The following is a 23,873-nucleotide window of genomic DNA, read 5'->3' on the forward strand; positions in this document are numbered from 1 at the left end:
AGATGGAATTGTATGCTTGGCTAAATTGAAGTTAAGAGGGGACTAAGGATCTAAATAGAACTTTCAAGGCATGTCCCAATGACCTTGTAATTATTGAGGTAATGACGGTAAGTGATGGGCAGCTTTGAGTTCATTCAAGCTTTATTTTACTGTCAGATTGTTTACCTAAAAGAGTTAAAGCATGTGCATGAGGCATTTGTTCTCTGGTGTTATATGATTAAATGAAAGTTTTCATGGACCAGAACAAGTGATTGTGAGTAACTCCTCCTGGGCCTGTATTGGGTTTTTATCACCCTTCCAAGTTTGACCTTTTTTCTAGGAAGTTCTCTTATGGAAAACATTAGAGGTATATCCTGAATTCAGGTGTCTCTATTGCTCAGTTTGCTCTTTGGACCCTTCTCACACATGACTTCACCTTTTTAGGAAATGATAGTTTTACTTATGTTCTATAATTGCAGTGTGCATCTTCAATTTCTGTATCTTTTGCTTGCTCATTCACCTTCCTGGTTTGAAATTGAAACACTGAAGTTAAAAACCTACTTAAATTATTATTTTACATATACTTACAACCTTTCTCACTCAAACCAGTTTTCCTAAGAGGAATGAGTATAGCTGTCTTACCTAGGCTTAAAATTTCAGATTGCCTGAACATCTTGATTGCTTCTGTTGTTACTTCATATTGACACATAATTAGCCTTTCTTATAGGACAACCTGTACTGCATGGAAAATTTTAGAAGGAATAGCTGACATATGACTCTTTCCAAATAGCAAGGAGTCTGTTTCTTACTATATCAACCTTCTTTCTTGACCCATCTTGTTGGCCACTGCCCTATTTTAATCACCAGACCACTCCTCCCTTATAAGAGTCTGCTGTATTTTTCTTCTCTAGACCACACACAATTGTACTGAATGCCATTGTGGTCATTATCATTCCTACTCATCTTACTTTGTTCTTGATGTCTCACTCATATACTTATTTTCTCCAATGTTTATCTACAACAACGGCACTATATTTTCAAAATGTTACAGATTGCACATTTCTACTGGTTTATAACTTGCTCATACTTTCATTCGCTCATCAGTTTTAACAAGCACTTCATCAGCTGACATTATTAGAAACTATTCCTCCATCTACCCTTTAACCTCCTTCATGAAAGCATGTCTCTTTCTAAGATTATTATTTATTATTATTATTATTCACCACAGAAGCCACTTGAAAGCAGTGGCATTACTATGATGACATATGCTAAGGTTCAGAGTAATGGTGACATCTGAAAAAGTGTCCTGGAAGCAGTTTTACCACAAGTAGGATTAGCTCTTATTACCACTAATTAGAGAGACAACCAGACCAATATTTCTTCCCTTCTTATATTGTCATAAAAAGAAACAGAAGCAAGAGGCAGATTTGGGACATTACACATTGCCCTTCTCACCTTGCCTGTATCAGTATTCTCTTTGGGAAGGGGTTCTGTACTAACCATTGGTGATACCCACTGGAGACTACAGCCTGTGTATTTCAGGGCTGCCTGACATTCTGGGGCATGCCATCCATCTGGAGAAAGGGGTGTGTGTAGAATAATTACATGCCATGAGTTCTTTCTCTTCTGATTTCTTTGGCTTGTAATCTTTTTAATTCAACTTCATTCCCTTTGCTCATTCTAATTAGGGTTCCCTTCAGCACAGGGCATGAGGTGGTTTGTCTAGGGAAGAAGAAAAACAGAAGATAAAAATGGCAGAAGAAATTAAACCAACTATTGAATTTTTTTGCATTAACAACCTCCTCAGGTGACTCTGACCCCCTACCCTCGCCATGATTCTTCCCTTGTTCCCGATGACCTCTGAAATGAGGAGAAAAGGGTGAGAAGGGCCAAGGAAATGGTCCACATGGGGCAGAACTTCAGTTGGAGAAGATATCAAGGGTGTAGAGATCTTCCAGAAAAGGGGAAATCCATTGTAGAAGAAAGGGAAGCATGCTCTGGAAGGGTGAGTGCCCCCAGCCTTGTTCATGCAGGTGCTGGTTTGCATCTCTTTAAGCCCAAATCCACTTCCAGTTGCATGTCTTTTTTCTTTTTTTCTGCCACAAAGAGACATTGTCCCGCCTCTTGCCATACTGTTCTGCTTAACTATGGTCTTGTGGTGTCTGCTTTAAAAGATGTATAAGGCACTTTCTGCAGTCTGTAGGACATAAAATATATGTGTATCAACAAACATCCTCACTGATTCGTTCTAGTTAGAAGCTCACATCCAATCTGGAGAGGACAGGCTCCTTTGCCCTCTGTTGTCCTTCTGAGGACAGGATGGATTGTCTTGTCCACAAGCATGTTGTTTATTTCTCCAGTCCTGGTGCTAACAAGCCAGATTTAAGTTATTTTCTTTCCTACTTCTGCTTTAGCCCAGATTTTGGGTTGTTCAAAAGTGGAAAATGATCAAAGTGGAGGAAGGGTCAGGGATATGATTCAATCATGAAAGCCCTTGCCATAAAAGCACATGGACCTGCACGTCATTGCCAGCACCCACATAAACAGCTAAGTATGGTAACCAGAGCAGGAAGCATGTAGACAGGCAGATCTGGGGCAGGCTGTCCAGCCAACCTCACACACCTGCTAAGATGAAGGCAAATGAGAGACCTTTTTGAAAAATAAAATGATGGCCATTTCCTGAGGAACCAAGGTTTCTCTGGCCTCCCCACACAGGTTCACACTAGCATGCATACATCTTTCTCTCCCTCCCCCCCCTCTCTCTCTGAGTCTCTCTCTCTCTCTCTCACACACACACGAGAATAAAAGAAAAATGAACAAGGAAGGAGTTGGATATAGTGCAATAAATCCTTAACAAATATTTGTACCCATGCTATCCTTACACGTAGAAGATGAGGATTGATCAGAATTTTGTCTAGGAAAACATAATGACCAAGGATAAAGTTGAAGTTGCAGCACTAGTCATTCATTTGTTATTTCACAAGACCTCTTCCTTTATGTCAGCTTTTGATTTCCCATTTCTGTGTTTTTGCAGCTATGAGGGACATAAACCTTAGTGTGGTGGGAATGTTGTCTTCCTTTTGCTGATTACTTTGGGGCTAAGTGTTTATGAGAATATGTGTCCATAGCTTTAACAAGTCCACTATCATACTTACTACCAGTACCCAAGGACAAAAGGGAATAAGATTTTATTTTATGCATTGAGGAAGTTATCAATGAGTTTTTGTCTTTGGTCCTTAGGCCAATGTTCTATCTCTTATCTTAAAAAATAAAACAAGGGAGTTGAAAAATAGATAACATTTTTTAAAAAGATATATTTATTTATTATGTACACAGTGTTCTGTCTGCATGTATCTCTACAGGCCAGAAGAGGGCACCCGATCTCATTAAAGATGGTTGTGAGCCATCATGTGGTTGCTGGGAACTGAACTTAGGACCTCTGAAAGTGCAGCTAGTGATCTTAACCACTGAACCATCCTTCCAGCCCTAAGATAGGTAACAATTGTAGCTTTGTAAAAAATTGAATCCTGGATGCCTTTGTTGACTCTTCATCAACAAATAACTAACAAGTATAATCAGAACAATTGTCACTGATTAACAAAAATGGTTGCACACTAAAAAATAGCAAATAATAAACATTTAAGATAATAGATTCTGTTATATTTTCATATGTTTTGTAAAAAGCAACATAGAAAAGGGATGGAAACATGATTAAAGGGAGATAAGGGATAAGTGATTCAATGACTCAATAATGATAAGAAAACAAAACAAAACAGCAGCTTAAAATGATGAGAAAGAGAAAACAATATAAGACAGGGCTGATTAATTAAAAAAAAAAAAAGCAGAGACAAGGGAGGAGTGGGAAGTAAGATCAAAAGTTACATTTTGAAAGCGGGGTGTGGCGCTCACATAATCATAGCACTTGGAACACGAGGTGGAATCCAAAGCCAGAACCCTGCCTGGATTTCTTTATGAGCCAAAAAGAAAAAAAAAAAATCAAAACTAAGTTAGAACAGAATGAGAAAAAACAAAGAAATTAGATGTGAAAATGAGAAGACAGATGAGGAAGCCATGAAGGAAAAGGAGGGCCATGGATGTAGCTTGCTGTGACGTTTGCCAAACCTGTGCAAAGTCCTGGTTTTAACCCCTGCACCCCAAATACAGAAAAGAAGCAGGGTTATGATGGATTTACAAACGAATAAAAATTTATGAGCCAATTAACTATGAGAATGAGATTAGGAATACAATGCAAGAAGGTAATGAGGAAAACAATGAGGCAGTCTTCCTGCTCTCTGAGAGGTACCCTGCACTCCAGTGACCTACGTCTGTACCTACTAACTTTTCCTTTAGGGCTCTCTTCAGCTCAGTCCCTGGTGGGAACCTAGTCTGCACTTTTGGCTTCCTTGGCTTTCAGTTGAGGTGCTTGCCTAGCAGCCAGAGGGTGTGGTTTATGGGCTGAGCCAACACTGATTGCCTCTCTGCTGGTCAGGACCCCTTGGAGCAAGCTCCAAGTTCTCTACCCACTGATCCAAATCTCTAGTGTCTTAGACTGTCTGGTTGTAGGTGGAGAAATGTTTATGCAAATGAACCAGTCCAAACCTCGGCAAGCAGGGACTGAAGGTTGGTGAGCTTTGCCTTGCCAGTGTCCAACCCCACTATCCAGCTCCTATGCATAATCACTTACAACTGATTGTTCTACAGTCTTGGAGTTCAGAGCTCTCCTTAGTAGTCTCCCTAATGGAGATCCCAACCAGGAAGGGACTTAAGTAGGTACAAGCATAAATAACCCATCCTTATGACTCCTGATTCCTACAGTAGAATATTCTGTAGTCTGCCCTTATGCTCCCTAAGTAGCTGAGGCTGTCCTTGGACTTCTGATCCTCTTACCTCTACCTCCCAAGTGCAGAGATTACAGGTTTACTTCAGACAACATGTTCTGTCTAATGCTGCGAGTTGAACCCAGGGTTCCAACTATACTAGGCAAGCATATTATAGTATACTATAATGTATGTATATATAGTAGTATATATGTAGTATATGTAGTATACTAGGCTATATATCTTGCTCTAGAAATTCTGATTCAGTGTCTTCTCCTATAGCTAGATCAGAACTCCAAGCTAGCACTCCTTGTATTAATGCATTAGCACTTGACACTTGGTATATAGTCCTATAGTTAGGGCAATTCAAGAACTCCTGATTCCCAATGCCTCAGAACAAAGCAGGAGCCTGGCCAAATGGACTGAGTCTTATTTACATCCTGACTGAGTTTCAGGAAGAGAAAACTGTCTCAGTGGCATTGTGCTATGCACACTCCAGGACCTACTTGTGAGATGACATTTCTGCTTAGTTCTGGGGACTGTGCTGCCCGGGTCTCTTGTTTTCATTACTGCTCTCTGTCAACCATAGTATTTATGTAGCCTACATCCTGGGCCTTTCTTTCCCTCCCTCCATTCTGTTTTCTAAACCCTTTGGAGGATGGTGTATATGATGCAGATGCATATGTACATGTTTTATTTTTCTTTCTGAATTCCTTTTCTCTTCACAAGTAGAACTGTAGTGAGAGTTATCAGGCTCTCCATTTCCCTTCTCCTCTGCCCTGTCACCTCTGTGATTCTGCATGCTTATATATTCTCTTCTTGTATTCCCTTCTCCAAAATTCTACTGTCTTTATATTTTAGTTAATAAATACATTTACCTATTTATTTGGGATGGGGTCTCACTAGGTAGCTCTGGCTGACCTGGCCTCAAATTGACAGAGATGCACTTCATAGGCCCCCAACTGTTTTTTGTTGTTGTTTGTTTGTTTATTTCTTGAAGAGTTTGTCAGTCTACCACTGAAAGGTCACTGTCTTCCTGCTGTTACTCGTGTTTTGCACTCTCCAGATGCTCCAGACACATCCTCCAGAGATGCTAGTGAGAATAAGGAGCTATGAATCAGCCATCTTCTTTGTTGGGAGTTTTACCAAAGCTACTTACTGTTGTTCAGGTTAATGTGGGCAGGGCTTCACACCTACTTCTTCCCTTTGCACATAACATGTGATCTTGCATGACCCTGTCTTGCTCATTATCAAGTTCCTGCTCTGAGAAACTGCTACACTGCATTTGGTTTCTTACTCTTCATTTTTAGTCCCTTCCCCTTTTTAGCATTTTAAAAGTGGACTATGTAAGCACCCCAGCTGGACTTTTGTCCTGGGATGGAATCACTTAGAGGAGGAGACACATGTCTTCCACTGCAATTTAGTCACGGTGTAGTGACATAAGGAAATTTCATAGGAGCAGGAAGATAACCAACGACTCCATGTGGCATTAATCTTTTCTGTGCCTGTTGAGTGAGTACGAACCTTGTGCCAAGCACTGAGCTGCATGCTCCATTTTTCCAGGACAAAGTAGAGCAGCTGAAGACTAAGCCTAGAGTTTGAGAAGTTAGAACTGAGTTATACCTGTGACATTCCAGTAATGACTTGAGTTTCACTGTTGCCCTAAACTTAAGAGAATGACTCTGAGTTAGGAGGGAGAAATTCACACATTCCCACACCAGCTTTCTGTTCTCAAACTGGTTTTCTAAGACTTCTGAATGGATTTGGCAAAGGATTTTGATATGGCTTCCTTTGTGTTTTATACATTTCCCACAGAGTCTAGGAGTAAGGCAGAATGAACTGGCTGAGCACTTGCAATTCAGAAAGTAACATTACCAGTAGGGTTTTCAAAGGATGCTTGTATACTCAGAGACAAGTCAAGGTCAATATTCATCATACACTTTTGTGCAGCTAAGTATAGTGAGTGTTCTGGAGGTAGGGATGTATACTACTCAAATGAAAATGACTGAGATGCTGATCTTGTCCCCATTTTCTTATCACTCCTTTCTCTCTGCATCTGGATTAAGACCAGGCTACAGAAACCCACAGAGACAGCTGATCTGAACAAGGGGGAGAGCTCATGGATCTTCAGACTGATAGGTGGGAAACCAGCATTGGACAGACTCAGACTCCCTTAACATGTGTCTCAGTTAGAAGACCTGGGCAGTCTAAGGGACCTCTGACAGTGGAACCAGGATGTATCCCTGGTGCACAAAAGGACCTTGGGAGCCCATTCCCCGTGGAGGGATACTCCCTTAACCTAGAGACAGGAAGGAGGGCCTAGTCCCTATTCCAAATGACTGACAGGTTTTGTTGATCCCTCCTGGAAGGCATCACCTTCCCTGTGGAGTGGGTTGGGGGAAATGGGATGGGATGGTATTTTAGGGACATGGGAGGGAGGAAGGAAGAGAGGGAATTGGGATCGATATATAAAATAAGGCAAATAAATAAATATAAATTAAAAAAAAGAAAAGAAAAGAAAGGAAAGAAAATGACTGAGAGGAAAGAACTAAGTTGAAGAGAGTTTATGGCTCAGAATTTACATGTTATAGGTACCCATCTAATCTTTGCTGAATAGTTGCATTTATGGACATGAGAATATGTTAATGATGTGTATATCCTTATCCTGACTGCACTTGTGCACTTAGCCAACAGTCATGGATAAATTCACTAAAATTTAATTGATGAATTCTAACACTTTATCTAACCTTCATGTACATGTTTCTGTAACTGTAATATTGGAAACCACTATGAACATCTCCAAAACATTTGACAAGTTGATGAGTTTCCTGGGTGATTTTTGTTACCCTTGTGTCTCATTTAGGGTTTGGCAACTCTTATACAGGAATACACTTAACTGGGGCTTACAGTTTCAGATGTTTAGTCCATTATTGTCATGGTACATGACATGCATGCAGACATGGTGCTAAAGAAGGAGCTTAGATTTCTATATCTCCATTCACAGGCACTACGTGTCACATGGAGCATAGTTTGACCTCAAAGCCTGCTTCCATAGTGACACACTTCCTCCAACAAGGCTATACCTATCCCAATAAAGCCACACCTCCTAGGAGTGCCACTATGATGGGATCCGTTTTCTTTCAAATTCTCACACCTTGTATCTTTGTTTTAAGATTTTAAATAATTTTACCGTCACATTGTAAATTTTAAAGAAAATCGTTGAACTGTGTGATGCCTTATTTTTTATTTTCATAGTTATTTTACCAGATTAAAAAATAGAAATACTTTGGACAATTACTTGTTAGTAAATAATAATGTTAAATATATGTTACCTGTGACATAGTCATAAAGTGCTTTGTTGATATTTGTGTATATCTGAAAAAAATGAGTTCACATGTATATAAAAATTTGTGTCAGAGAATACTTGCAACACTGTTTAGAATACCTAAAATTGAAACATTCACAGTATCTATTAGCAGTGAGTTGAAGAATAATTTGTGGAGGCAGAGATATCTTGGAAGTTAGAAGTACTTGCTGGACCTATTGAGAACATATTAGTTCCTAGCGCTCACTGCCATCCATAACCTCAATTCCAGGAGATCTAGTGGCCTCTTATGCTTTCGTTTAGTACCAGGCATGCAGGTGCTACACATACATACACATATATCTGCATTCAAACACTCATACACACATTAATATAAATATTTTAACAGGAATAAATTGGGACACACAATGGGATAGTACCCTGCAATAAAAATTAAGAACTTACTTTTATAATTGACAATAATCAATTATTTCTTATACAAAACCTACTATGAACAGTATATTCTCATTTCTATGAAGTTCGGGAATAAAAGAAGGTTATTTGTAGCAATAGGAGTCAGCTTGAAACTTTGTAGAGGAAGTATAGATAGGAAAGAAGTATCTATGCAGCTTTCATTATTATTACACAGTGATCTGATATAGATAGATAGATAGATGTATAGATGATAGATACATAGAGACATAAATGGCCAATTTTAAACAAACTAGTAGAATTTTGATCATTTTATTATAGTTAACCTTTAATTCCAATATTTTGAAAACAAATTTCTGAACAGTAGACACTTTAACTATTCTATTCATTGAATAACAAAATATTGAGCAATTTGAGGCATTAGAATAGCAGAATTGAATATGTCTTCAAGAACTGAAACAATGAAAGACTTGGTTATTGTTGGACACAGATGTGATGGAATTGTTTGGTCCAATATGGGATGTAAATGGAATTGTTGAAGGCTAAGTACAGTTTCTGAAAACGATGCCACTGGAAAGAAAACCTTTGGTTTGTAAAGGCTTGATCACATGATTAGCCCACCAAAAAGATCCTGTTTGTATCACCTCTACTTCAAACTCCTAGTGGAAGTCTTTGGAAAATCAGCCAGTTGCTTAAGTAATATGTCATTTCAAAGCAAATAAATAAATAAAATAAAGTAAAATTGAAAACTTGGAAGAAAATTGGAAACATCTTCCTTCACAGGGTGTGATCCATCTTGACAGGGCTAAAACAATCATCAAACTGTGAATAAGGCCAGAAATCAAGTCTTGTCTCTCTCAAAGTGTCCAAAAATGAATACCATGCTGAGGGCTGGAGAGCATGGTGAGAGTTGAGTGCTTGAATGACTGATCACAGGACCTGGACGTTTATGCTGCCTTTTATTCAGTGAATGGATGCGGGCTGAGTCATTCATCTTCTGCACATTTTACTTTTCATTATTAAAACACAAAACTAGTCATCAGATTTATCACTCACTGGCTTTTCCATGTTTGTTATTCATCTAACCACTACCAAAAGAGGAAACTCTTTTCTCTTTATGAATCTTTTTATCTATAGTTGAGTTATATGTAAAGCAGAATATTCAGTGACTGTTATTGGCCAAGCTTTTGTTTTTGCTAACAAATTGAAAAATCCTTTTCTCTGTGTTCATATTAATTGCATATAACAATACAGAACAGTAAGGCCTTGGGGAAATGAGGCACAGTGTGCTAAATCACATGGTAGATGTGACTTCAGCACACAACACCTTACAAGTAGTCCAGGGGATGGGGTCAGGAGAGTGGAGCTGGAACCAGGCCTCCTGGGTTCATTTCCTGCCTGTCCACTTAATGGATGTGTGGCTCTGGTCCTGCCATATCCACTGTTAAATGCATAGGTAATGGCACCTCCCTCATCCGTAGGGGTTTTGTAGTGATTACAACACTGAATGGGAGAAAGCCCATTATGTGCAAAATAATGTTTCCTCAAAGCACAGTTGCTATAACTAATAGTAAAAGACTCTCAAAAACAAAAAAAAACTTTAATTCCTTTGTACTTGCCACAAACCTAACCATACCAATATCATTTTTTTTTCATTTATAATGTTTACTAATTCCCACTGAGAGAGTGCTGAAATATCTGGTGAGATGCTTAAGGCATTAAATATACAACTATTTTCACTTAATAATTGTTTATTTTTTTAAAGACTTGTATTTTTTATGCTTGACTATTTTTTCTGCCTACATATCTATACACCACATGCATACCTGATGCCAGTGGTGGACAACACAGGGCACTGTACTCTTGGAACTGTAGTTACAGGTATTTGTGAGCTGCCCTGTCAGTGCTGAGAACTAAACCTTAGTCTTCTGGAAAAGCAGCCACTTCTCTCAGCCATCTCACCAGCCCCTAATTATTTATCCTTTATCTGATTTTTCCTTTTCAGTGTTTTCTTTTTAGTTCTAGGAACCTAATTCAGCACCCTGAGCGTACAAGGCATGCACTTGACCACTGTACTCTCGCCATGAGGCCCAATAGGTGCTGTTAGCCAGGTCATAAAACTTTGAGATCTTGTACTCACAATAAGAGTATTTTCTGATACCTTAATCTTAGCTTATTTTTCTCACAAAGTTGAAACAAAAATATGAAAAAATTTAGGAGGGGCCAGAGACTTAGAAGGAATTCTTAAGGGACAAGTATAGTTCATCAGGCTAGCATGCAATCAGAGAGATGAAACATAGTTTTCTAATTACTGGGATATTTGAGCCAAATTATATCTTGCATATATTGTGCATGATGAAGTAGACCCATCTGGCAAAAGGATATTAAAGTGAAGATTGTGTATTGTTTTAAATTTGAGGAGTTTTAAACATTTTAGAATGTTCCCTCCATGCTTTAAAAAGTGAAGATGGATGGGGATTTGTGGTCATTGGTTTTAATTACAAGAGCGCTTTATTTTAGAAGCCCAGTGTTATTTGTTTAAGCTCACTATTATGTGACTATGCTGTTTTTCAAGTGTAAAGTCAAATTTGAAAATGCAACCAATTCCAATAAATATTTCATTAAAATACATACCTAATGCCATTTTCCTTCATTAGCTTAAAATCACTTCGAACTCTTTTTTTAAATCTAATTCTTAGTTTTTTCTTTTCTTCTTTTCTCTCTCTCTCCCTCTCTCTCTCCCTCCCTCTCTCCCTCCCTCTCTCTCTCCCTCCCTCTCTCTCTCTTTTGCTGGTTTAGAACACCAAATGTTCTAGTTTGTTCTAAAAAAGAGGTTTACATAAACAAGAAATTGAATTTGTTATTTTAAACTTACCTGTTTAAAGAAAAGTTTAAAAATCCAGAACATGTTCCCATGTTTTTTTGATGGCTTTTCTTCTACTGTGTTTGGTATATGTGGGATGCTGGGACAGGGTGTGGACAGGTAGACAAAGGGATGCAGAGTGAGCTGAGGGAATAACTGAGCTGCTAAGTCAGACCTGGCTGAGCAGAACAATTCTTGACCTGCCTGTCACTGTCCTGAGTCTTACTCTCTTTCCAATATTGCCCATCAACTCCTGGGAGACCATGTATGCTAGCTATCCTTTTGCACATGCATTATTTTAAGTATGTTATGCGTGCCACGCTTTGAGGATGTATAGTTAATTCAACTTGACTTTATTCAGAATGGGTCTGTGATTCAGTTCCTTTTCAATAAGCTCAGCTTAATTAGACAGTTCATTAGCTTATTGTGTTATGGTTTGGACCCAAGGTATGGTCATGCCTAGAAAGTGCTTTGCCACAGAGCTTCTTATCCCTTCTAATGCTGGCCTTCTAAGAAAGCAATGAAGCAATGTTTGGCTGATCTCAAAGGGTTATGGGTTGTTTCTTATCTCTACTTGAATAGTGTTTCTTAGGATCCTAGAGGCCACATGTGCCATGATGTTTTCTGAATCTCATTTGTGAATCTGTGTTTATTTTTGTTTTATTTTTTGAAACAGGATTTCTCTGGGTAGCCCTGGCTATCCTGGAACTCACTCTGCAGACCAGGCTTACCTGGAACTCATAGAGATCTGCCTGCTTCTGTCTCCCCAGTGCTGGGATTAAAGGCATGCACCACCACCTTCTGGTGCATTGTTTTTTATTGCCTCTTATATCTCTATACACCTGAATGTCAGAAGATGGCAGAACAAGTCTTTGTTACGAAAACGCAGCAGAGAGCCAGGTAGATGAATTTTATTGGGTCATGCTATAGCTCAGTGGTTCTCAGCCTTCTTAATGCTGTGATCCTGTAATACAACTCCTCATGTGGTAGTGACACCAACCATCAAATTATTGCTACTTTACAATTATAATTTTGCTACTCTTAGAAATTCTATTGTAAATATCTCATATGTGACCGAAATGGTCATGACACACAGGTTGAGAACTCCTGCTATAGCCGCTTGCACAGGAGTTCTTGCTTCCCTTAGTTTTGTATAGCCAGAGATAGGGAATCAAAACATGAGGATTAGTATTGTAGACCAAATGAGCATAAAAGCAGGAATCCCAAAGCTGATGCTAATAGAAAATGAAACTGCCCTTTTAAGGAATAGCACCTAGAGTCTAGTGAAAACAAGAAACACAGGTCTCTAAACTGAAGGCCCAGCAACCAGAGTGGATCAGCAGGCTATGAGAACATAGAGAAGTTCTTTTTGGCAACTCACCAAACTCCACTTGTGAGAGTCTTTCAGTCTTTTTTAGCTGGCTTTGGAAAACGGAACTCTTATTTGGGCTTTGTGTTTATATTATGAGCAAATTATTTAGTTTTAAAGTTTCTGATTTCACTAGTTCTAAGAAAGTACATAAAATTTCAAATTGTCTGGATACTTAATGTTGAGCCTTTTAATGTTGAGCTCATAATAATTATCTATATTTCATGCAACATGCAAAATATATTATTTTTAAAAAATGTTTGAAGCGAGCAGCACATATAATTGTAAGTATAATCAAGTAATTATTTAAATGCGGTTCTAGTTAATCAGTATAGTTCATACCATATTTCCATCAGATATTAGAAAGACTAAGAAATGACAGATGTTGAGTTTATTGGTAAACTAGCTGCCCAGCCCATTAATTGACTATTGACTTTTCAGTGGTTGAAAACTCTGCATTAGCACCTGATATGAAAGCTTTAGAAAACTGTATATTCTATGAAAACGTGATTCTTGAGTGTGACAAACAGGAATCTTTTTTTTAACTTAAAAGATGAGGTGTATATAGCTCAGAGCTAAAATGTTTGTTTAACATGGGTTCAATCCCTGAAGCATGAAATAAAAAGTAAAAGCAAGAAGAAAGATACATGGGTAGTTTGGTGTTTAACAAAAACCAGAAACCATCTTTCTGCGGTATCAGGAGAAGTACTGGTGTGGGTATACTAATTGAGACAAGGTCATCTGACTCACTATACCTTATTGCCTGTAGTTTATCAGTATCGAAGTAAATGATAGGACATAATCTTCATATCTGACAGTACACACATTTATAGAGAATACCCCAGAAATTACTGTGGCATGTCATGTTCTAGTAGGAGAATATAAGATGCTATGAGAGAAAAGAAGCTTTTAGGCCAGTCCTTAGAAGTTGTATGAGAGGCTTAGAATGTTTTAGAAAAGCTTCAACTTTCCTACCCAGTGAGTCATCTGTCCATCACTCTGATGTAAAATAAAGCAGAGCTACAAGAGGGCACAGACAATCTAGCACAGGGCACTTTCAGGGTGAAGGCAGTGCAGGGTCTTTATCTGGGCTTAGAACTGAGATCCTTGAGGCTGCAGATCTGGAAGGAGGTTGTACATGCTGGCACTGGGGGACGTGAGGTGGAGGCTCTAGTGACAGACGAGAAAGATCGAGAAGGAATCATCAGTGGAGTCTAATGTGTGACTGGATACGATCACTGAGGAAGAATGAGTCAAATGGTCCCACTGGGATGACTGGGAATGTGGTATGTCTGAGATGTATGGACGGTGAAACAGAGCTGTTTTGGCAAAGGATATTTGTTTCTACTTCCCCTTGACATCTGTTAAGTTACTCCAATGTAGGCATTGCCTGTTGCACAATGTCTGGTCTGGTGTTTAGTAGATGTATTAGTTAGAATATTGTTTTGGGTCCTTTGTGAAAGAGGGGGCATATGGGCTGCAAATGTCTCAGCCCTTTTGTGACTTCAGCTTCAGGATGGGGTGTGATGGAAAAGATGGTTAATTCTCAATTTTGTTTTGGAGCCTGAAATTGAGAGCAATGCATCACTCTCCCCAGAAGCTGTGCTTTCTTACTGTACTCCAGTTTGGATGTTAAATGTTTCCTAAAGGTACCTGTGTAAGTTTGGTCCACAAGGTGGTACTGTTGAGAGGTTAGGGAAACTTTAATAGATGGGAGGACTCTGGGATATCTTCAAGTTGCATAGGACATGCCTCCAAAAGGATACCTCTCTCTATTTCTTTGCCTTCTTATTATGAAATAAGTGGTTTTACAGGCCTAAAAATGATAGGGCTAATCAACCAGAATTGGTTGATTACAAAGTTGTGTAACGTAATACATTCTTTCTCTTTATAAGTATATCGCCTTGGGTATTTGTCATAGTGAGTAAAGGCTAACTCATACTCCTTGCTATCTGTTATCCAAAATTTATTCTCATTGTGTGACAAAAAGGCTATAGAAAATGGAATGTTAGTTAGGCAACCATGATACCCAGTTTAAATGCCAAAATTGTATGGGTATAAGATAAAAGTTTTATAAGATAGAGTTTTTTTTCCCCACATGTTCTTTTATTCAAGGGTTTACTCACAGGTAGTATTTAAAGTGAGCTTTTTTTTTTTTTTAAATTAAAGGCCTAAACTATGAAATTTTGCAAATATGACACTGGTAAAGAATGAACATCTGGATAATGTGAAATCCATCATTATCCTAGGGTCCAAGTCTGTTACATAGAACACAGAAGATCGGTGGTATCATTCGAAGCAAACAACTGAGAAACCACAGGTTCTGGGTAAATTTGTCAGTGAAGAGAAACATTAGCTCTGGCCCTGCAGATATGAAACCAGCAGCTAGTTCTTCTGTGGAGAGCATCAGAGCTTCAGAACTTTGCCTGTAAAGTCTCTTCTCCATCATCAAATCTGCATATCTCTGTTGAAGCTCTTTCTCTCAGTCCTGTTGCCACTGTACATCTAGACACTCGAGCCTCCAGGGAATAGCAGTCTTTGTATTTCTTAAGCTCTTCAAAAGTGCATAGCTCTAAGTGAACCTATTCAATTTGGTCCCGTAAATCATTCAATTGCTTCATGAGCCTGATAGCAGGGAACTGGTAACCGCCAAGCAAAATTTTCGTCGTCTTTTCCATTTTTGCAGCTTTCTTGGCTTCTGTTGTCATGTGACCCCAGTTTACCTTAAGCCTCTTTTCAAGTGATTCAATTTCTGTCCTTCTTGCTAGCAAGATTTGCTTGTGTAGCAGCTCTGACCAGGGCAATACAGGACTTGACTATAGCATGCCGCCTACACCTGGTTGTAGGCTTCACTGGACAGTTCCCCATGGCTCATTTCTTGTTTCACCACATCCATCTCTTATACCAAGACATCCTGGCCTTTTTCAGTTCTTCTTTGGAAAACTTCTCCTAAGAACTTCCTTATGCTCAAGAGAGGGAATGTGATCTGAATTATTGGTAGCAAATCCAACAATTTTTTCCTTTTTCATTTCCAGATGGTTCATAGGGGTGATGAAGAAGGTCCTAATGAAGCATAGTAATCATTTCTTTTTTGATCAGTTTGCTTTCCTATAAATCTATTAGAGGTGGGTCTACATTTATAGGTCTTAAAATAGATTAATTTACTTCAGATGGTCTCGGTAGATCCTTCTGAACAGATTTGTGCATTTGTTTCATTTCCTTTACACGCTCAGCATCTCCAATGGCCTGCTCTCCAGCATCTGCATCAGCACCATCTTCGATGTAGGTATTATCTATTTCACGTTCTTTCAGATCCTTCTCAGTTTTTTCTGGTAGAATGATTTCAAAATCGTTCTTGGGTGCAGGGAGGCCCAACAAACCCAGATGGAGATGTTCACGAGAGTATCTTTCCATCTGCTTCACATAAGAGGGGTCACTGTAGTCTGCCATTCCATCCTCTGGATTAATGTTTAAGTTATCTCTAAGTGATGTTCTACCTGGGGAGCATTAGTGACTAGTTTGGGGGTTGTTCCACTTCAGGGAGTCAGCTTTTCAGCTCCATTAGGAGTCCTGAAGGGGTAGACAGAACCATATTTGGAGTCTGAGCAACCTGCTGTTGTAGGGATAAGATAGAGTCTTAAACATGACAACTGGCATAATAGTCCTTTAATTTGTAAAGGGGATCTGCTTGAAATTTGGCCATGTCAAAGTGAAGAAGGAAGGAAGAGATCTCCTCAGAAGGTTCTAGTAGGTACTGGCCAAGAATAGTTTGCTAGCTAGAAGATCACACATAATTGGTGTCATTAAAAAGGCTTTGAGTTTTGGGAAAAACAACAACAACAAAAGAACAGGACACAGTCACAGCTTATATGGGAACAGCTACAAGAGAGAATCAATACAGTGCAAACCAGCAAAAGGAGCTCAGAAGTATGCCCTGGGTTGTCAGCTCAGTGGTAGAGCCTTGTATGTACAAAGTTCTGGGTTCTATTCCCTAGTACAGCAAAAGGAAGCAAACCCTCTAGGAACTATTTATGAAGGCAGGAAGAGAAATGGGTGGGATGATTTTTGAGGAAAGGATAAAATTTTAAGGACAAAAATAAAAGGTGGGTGGGATCAGGGGGAGCAAGAATAGAGGAAAGACTGTGGAACACAGCAAAAAGTTTTAGCCAACATCAATATCATGCCCATATTAGGCTTCTCCCAGAGCATCCACTGAGGAATGTGTTTGGTTACAGAAGAAAAATGTGGGGGAGTTTTTAATGAAAATGTGGAAATATACTCTGGGTCATAGTTATGTCTAAGGGTGACTTTATGTACACTACTATTTCTGTGCTAAAATTGACACTAAAACACTAGGGTGTGATTGCTATAAACAGTGAAAGAAATTATGTTAATTACTGTAAATAGGGTTGCTTGTGTTGTTTTTATAGGTAGTGGATAATGTGAACTTCATTTAATTAATGCAAGCACACAAGCTGAATAAAAGGCCAAAGGATTTGAATAGGGGGTGTTTGTATTTTCTGGGGCATTGTGGTATAACTGAAAGTAGGAATTTCCTGGACTCAATGAAGATCTGGGATTCTGGCTTCTTGTTGCTGTCTCTCTAAGTATGTTTCTGCCTTGTAAATGATGGGCTCTCAACAGGACAGGCGTAGCATGTAGTTCCTTCACTAATATAGCAGTGAGGCATGTTAATGACCAAAGAACCTTAGACTCTACACATGGTATGTTTGTTTGTTGAACATCTGATCCTTATGCTTCTACCCCCCCCAAGCCCCACCTTATCTTTTTTTTAAATTCAATTTGAGACATAGACAAGGAAAGAGAGAGAGGGAGAGAGAGAGAGAGAGAGAGAGAGACAGAGACAGAGACAGAGACAGAGACAGAGACAGAGACAGAGAGGAAGATGGAGAAGAGGAGGGAAAGAGGGAGTGTTGGATGGATTGATGAATGAAGAGAAGGAGATAGAGATACAGATATCTAGATCCTACTTAATGGTAAATGTGTCCAGTCCTTCTTATGAATTTGTTGGATCTTCTTAACCACTACTGCCCAATATAGAATACCAGACATGTATGTAACTTTAAATTTTCTAGCAGCCACACTTTTAAAATTGATTCAGATAGACATGGAATTAAGTTGAAGGTATTACATAGGATTCAGGGTTCAAACATTGTGACTTTTTGAACGTTCAGTACACACACACACACACACACACACACACAAAGTTGTTGAGATCACTGCTAGATCCCTTAGAAGAGAAATGAAGCCCAGAATCTTTTAGGTCTCTGCATATTTCACGTGCCTGGCCAGCCACTTGTGGCTTATTGTTCTGTATTAGTTACTGTGGTTTTAGAGACTTGGAGCCTTTTGTTCTCTTTATGCTAATGCTGGCTGCAGTTTGTTGCTTGCAGGTCTCCTATTAGGGCACTGTATTAAGGATCTCGTTTTTATTTTGATGGTTAGAGACATTGGGCACTGGCCCTAAATAGGCACACATAGTATATTAGTATCATGCTATTTTGTTGTCTTAAGCACTGTTTGGACTTAAAGCGAGTAGGAAGTAGGAATCTTTTTTCCCTCTTGTGTTTTTTAAGGTAGTATTTGGCTTTCAAGGCCACTTTCTTTCCTTTTTTTTTTTTTTTTTAATTATAATTTGAAACAAGCTTGTTTTACATGTCAATCCCAGTTCCCTCACCCTCCGCTCCTCTCCTGCTCCCCCAACCCCCAACCCATCCCCTTTCTGCTCCTCAAGAAGTGTGAGGCTTCCTTGGGGGATCTTAAAAGTCTGTTGCATCATTTGGAGCAGGGCCTAAGCCCTTCCTCTTGTGGCTAGGGTGAGATCGTATCCCTATGTGGAATGGGCTCCCAAAATCCATTTGTATACTAGGGATAAATACTGATCCACTACCAGAGGCCCCATAGCCTGCCCAGGCCTCCTAACTAGCACCCACATTTAGGGAATCTGAGAGGTCCTATTCTAGTTTCTAGCTATGAGACTGGGGTACATGAGTTCCCCTTGTTCAGGTCAGCTGTTTTTGTGGGTTTCTCCAGCATGGTCTTGACCCCTTTGCTCATCACTCCTCCCTCTCTGTAACTGGACCCCAGGAGTTCAGCTCAGGGTTTAGCTGTGGGTGTCTGCTTCTACTTCCATCAGCTATTGGATAAAGGCTGTAGGATAGCATATAAGGTAGTCATCAATCTCATTATGGGGCAAGGGCATTTAAGGTAGCCTCTATACTACTGTTTAGATTGTTAGTTGGGGTCATCCTTGTAGAACTCTGGACATTTCCCTAGTTCCAGATTTCTCTTTAGATCTATAATGGCTCCCTCTATTATGGTATCTCTTTTCTTGCTGTCCTCTGTTCTTCCCCTGATTCAATTCAAGGCCACTTTTTTAGTTACAGTTAAAGTGACTTGGCTCAGCATGCACTAGGCTCCAGGTTTGATTTTCAGCACTAATAAAACATAAATGACAACAGAATTGGTAGACAGTGACATGAGGACCAATGTTCAGGGGCAGCCATCCTCTGGATTTATGTGGCTGAGAAAAATACTTGGCACAAGTCTTCCCCATATTGTGCTAACCAAACAGCAGATTCTAAACCCCTAGTTCAACCTTTTGTGATCCTTCCATACACTTATATATGCATACATTTACATGTAAATTACTAAATATAAACTAGATGGCCTCTCCAAAACAAAGACATGCAAATCTTGATGTAGCACACAGCTTTGCAGAAGTAGCTTGCTGTCAACATGTTAAGAAGATTTCTGCATTGTGACTGTGGTTATCCTCACAGGGGCTACTCACTGGTATGTGTGCCCCATTTTATAGATCATGACACAAGACCAAAGGGATATGAGATTTTGTAAAATGCTGGGATTCAGATCTAGGCTTGCAGCTATAGAGGCGTCTTGAGACTTAAGGGAAGATACCTTTCCTAGTGTACATCTTCAGTTTATTTATTTATTTATTTGTTTGTTTTTGTATGTGTGTTTCAAGACAGGGTTTCTCTATGTAACAGCCTTAGCTGTTCAGGGACTCACTCTGTAGACAAGGCTGGCTTCGAACTCACAGAGATCCCCCTGCCTCTGCCTTTCAAGTGCTGGGATTAAAGGTGTGCAGCACCACACTCAGCGAGGCTGTTAATATACACTTGCTAGATAGTACCTGAGCCATCCTGTGAACTGGTTGTGTTCTAACTCAGTGTCTTCCCTTTCCTCCCTTTAACATAAAACTGCCCTGGCCACTTTTACAGATTACACACACCACTTGAAGCATCTAGTTTTTACTTATGCAAATTTGTGCCTAACTTGAATGGTACACTATGTAGTGATATACTTAGTGCAAAATTCCCTCAAGTTCTTCTTATTAGAAGTTTCTATGTCTAACAACTCAGGTAGGCAATGAGAATGTGACATAGCACAGGAAAACCAATATTTAATGATCTTCATGTAAATTTGTGACTATATTTCCATAGGTTGGCTACTCTATTGCCATATAAGAGAAAACTTTATAGAGGCAGTGCAAACAGACCACCATGACCTCCTTGATGCCGTATCCATTCAGACTAACATTCAATGCTCATTTTAAACCCATTTCTAACTATGCAGTCTAGTTCAGCTATAGTCAGGTCCTGAAAATGTTGACTGGGGCTGTTTTGTGAGGAGCTTTTTTATGTTCTTTTCCATGGCTAGATATTGCACCTAGTCAAAGCTTACTCATCACTGCTGACACAAAATGCCAGGGAAATAAATTAAGTACAAAAAAATAAAGAAAACATTTACTACTATCAGAAGACTTCTACAAGTCACATGTGTCTGATTTTTTTTTTTAAATTGTAGGAGCAGAGGGAAAGAACAGTAATTCTTTTGTAAAATTAAATGCAATGATGAATATATCTGTTTTTACCCTAATTATAGTATTTAAATTACTATTTAAGTGGATTGGGTGAACCCATTTAAAATAAAAGATGCCAATATTTATTTGTGTTGTAAGTTTAGCATCTCACTATTTCCCCTTACTGTGATACATGAATTCCTTACAAGACACATTGCCTAGTGCAGAGTATAGCAACACATGGCCTATTATTCCACAGATTTCTGAAGCTTCTGTTGATGCTCTTATTACTTTTCTGAGTGAAAAGTTGAACCCATAGTATTACAGTGGTTTTCTAGATTGTATTAGGGAGGAAATAGGGGAAAGTGGGATGGCATTTTCTGTGCTTCACAGCACTGACGTCCTCTAGGAGTTTGGGTACAGTCTGGAATCAGAATCTGTTTTCAAAAGATCCCAGATAATTCAGTACATTTAAGGGGTGAGGTGCACTGCTTTGTTCTGCAGAATCTATGTTCATAATCCCTCCAGTCTCATGCCTACTAGGGAAGTCCTAAGAAAACCATTGTTGTAAGTGAATTAACTGGATCTAATATGACTAGGAAACCAAACTGATGCTTTATAAATTCTGATTATATGGCCTAATACTGTGGGTTTCAAATATGTTAGTTTTGTGTTTTCTACTTTTTGGCTAAGAGTCCTTGAGTCATCTGAGCATGTTGTCTATCTCTGTTGTAACTTTGGGCCCAACCCCTTTCCTGCCAGGAGACCAAGAGTACTGTTATTGCTTTGATGAATATTGTTTACTCAGTGGACTTTTGTGACAGCTGGGCCTGATTATTTTATTAGGTTCTTGACTGACCCAACTTAAACTGAAAGACAAGTCATTAAAGGTGAGAGCTTGTGAGGCAGCAACTGAATCCGATAATGTGGCTGTAATCATTTTCCTTTCCCTTCAATATTTCTCTAAGTGGATTTAAAAGGCAACAGGAGATTAAACAGATTTTGCTCAAATAAAAATTCCCTAAGCAGGAAATAATAGTAATGTGCATTGTTGGAGAATGGAATTCAAGCATAGCTATGCTCTAATAGTTTGTTCATCTCTATTTTGGGAGACTAGACTGGGGTATGCACACTTTCAGACTTTCTAGACAGTGAGACTTGGGGCCAGGTCAATGTGTTTCTTCTAATAGGGCACTCATATTCTTTTATTAATTAGTTGGAAAAATGTCCAACAAATGTGGATCAAATGTAGGATGAAAGGAACTACCAGCAAAATAAGGACCACCCAGAAGACCTCACTACTAATGGAGCACATTTTCTACTTTATAAAACAGATCTGATCTGGCAGATTTTCTGTGTATAGTTTGATTTTTCCCTTGTTTATCAGCCTTTCAAAGTTTTATCTCAAGTAGTATATGGTCCGATGTGTAGTTTTAATTTTCAGAAAACTAGACTAATTTCATAGACTTTCAGCAATTTGACTTTGAGTCTGATGGTGACTGCTTGGAAGAAAATGGTGGATTTTATTGGTTTGATATAGAGTATCCCAAATAATGAATATTCGTGTAGGATTTTGGAATGTTACTAAGCATATTAGGTTTAAATTAATTTTTCTCCTTTCCTCTTTCTTGAACAGGTTGTCAAGTTGCTTAGCAACAAACGATCACAAGCAGTAGGAATTCTAATGTCTAGTCTTCATTTAGATATGAAAGACATACAACATGGTAAGTGTAAAAAATTAAAACACAGTCATTAAATATTAAAGTTGGGCTAAATTTCGTGATGTTTGCTACAAAGTTCTATTCAGGCAGTTAGTTTATTTCCTGTAACATTATATATGATTCATGCTTCTTTTCCTGCTAGGTTATATTAATGTTATTTTCCTGACTTTTTAAATACCATGTTAAAGGTCAAATTCTCACATGATGTTTCTATTCTGTTCTTTTGTGGTCATACAATGGCATAGACTGGGTAGGTAGCTTTTAAACTGAAGACCGTGTTCCTTATGGTTATAAAAAGTGCAGTGTGAAGACGAGGACTACAGCACAGTTAGGCTTTGGTGAGGGCCCTGCCCTGGATTCAGACAATCATTTTCTGCTTGTATTCTACTTGTGGTAGAAAGTAGCCATATGAGTGTCCATGCATTTTGTTCATAAGGAAACCAATCTTATTCCCAAGGGCTCCATTCTCAAGGTCTAAGGTGTCTCATAGACCCTCATTCCTGACACCAAGACATGACAGGATGGGGTGGGGGACTAGGGTTGCAATACACAAAGAGTAGGGTTACAAACATTCAGTCTTTTGCAAATATACTTAGCCAGTTGTTATAAAAATTTAGATTTTATATCATACAAAGCGTGGATCCTGCTAGCTCTGTAACTAGTTAGATCATATCTGAATGCCACCATACAAAAGCTACTAATAAATGCTAATGTGAACCAGATAGTGGGTCTTCTGACTATTAAAACTGTCAAGAGGAGAAGGACCCCAGGGAGAAGAGTTAGTTGAGTCTCAGGTGCTTGATGGTTAAGCCTAAAATTCTAAACCAGATCAGTGCCACCCAGCGTGAGAGTCACAGAAGTGCTTGTTGCTGTGGTTCTCTTAAGGATGATTTTGGGATTAGAGATGGCAATTAGGGAATAAATTGCTGTGTTTAGTGATGAACTGAAAACAGGTGTTTTTAAAAGGCTGAGTGACCATTTGTCTATGAGATGTATTTAAAACATTGGCTGGAATACTGAGCACATTCCCATAGGTCCTCATGTTCCAAGAGTCTGCAAGATGATGAAAGAAAAAAAAAAACACTTAATTTTGCATATGACTTTCTGGTAGAAAATTGGTCATTTGTTTCCCAGGCATTTGGAGTAACTATAGCAGAAACCGCAGGTTCCTTTACTATGGAGAGATAGGATAGCTTTATTTATGTATGTACCGATTAACTTTATTATTGGGGTATGTGTTTGCACATGTGTGTGCAGGTGTCTGTAGTGGCCAGAAGAGGGCATCAGATCCTTTGAAGATAGAGTTAAAGGCATGGATGAGCCACCTGAGCTGGGTACTGGGATCCAAACTAGGATCCTAATGACAGAGCAATCAGCATGCTTAACCACAGATCTATCCTCCCTGCCCCTGAAGGGCCTTTTCTAATAATCAGCAAAGGTGATTATCTTCACTGCTTTGCATTATTGACGATGATGTCTAGAATCGTGGAAGCAATTAGTTCTTTTATGTTGTTTAGTGGGCTTATGGGTTATTTTGCATGTGGA

The 23,873-nt window shown here is 39.0% G+C and overlaps 1 protein-coding gene across 1 annotated transcript in view; it reads left to right on the plus strand.

Moving 5' to 3' along the window:
- Positions 1-23,873, plus strand: part of Fmn2 (formin 2) — a 282,857-nt gene that overhangs the window by 100,011 nt on the left and 158,973 nt on the right. The window contains exon 7 of the mRNA XM_051186365.1: positions 22,244-22,331. Coding sequence (XP_051042322.1) covers positions 22,244-22,331 — 88 coding nt within the window. The remainder of the gene's footprint in view (positions 1-22,243; positions 22,332-23,873) is intronic.

The sequence above is a fragment of the Phodopus roborovskii genome, unplaced genomic scaffold (genome assembly GCF_943737965.1).
Source record: "Phodopus roborovskii unplaced genomic scaffold, PHOROB, whole genome shotgun sequence".
NCBI lineage: Eukaryota > Metazoa > Chordata > Mammalia > Rodentia > Cricetidae > Phodopus > Phodopus roborovskii.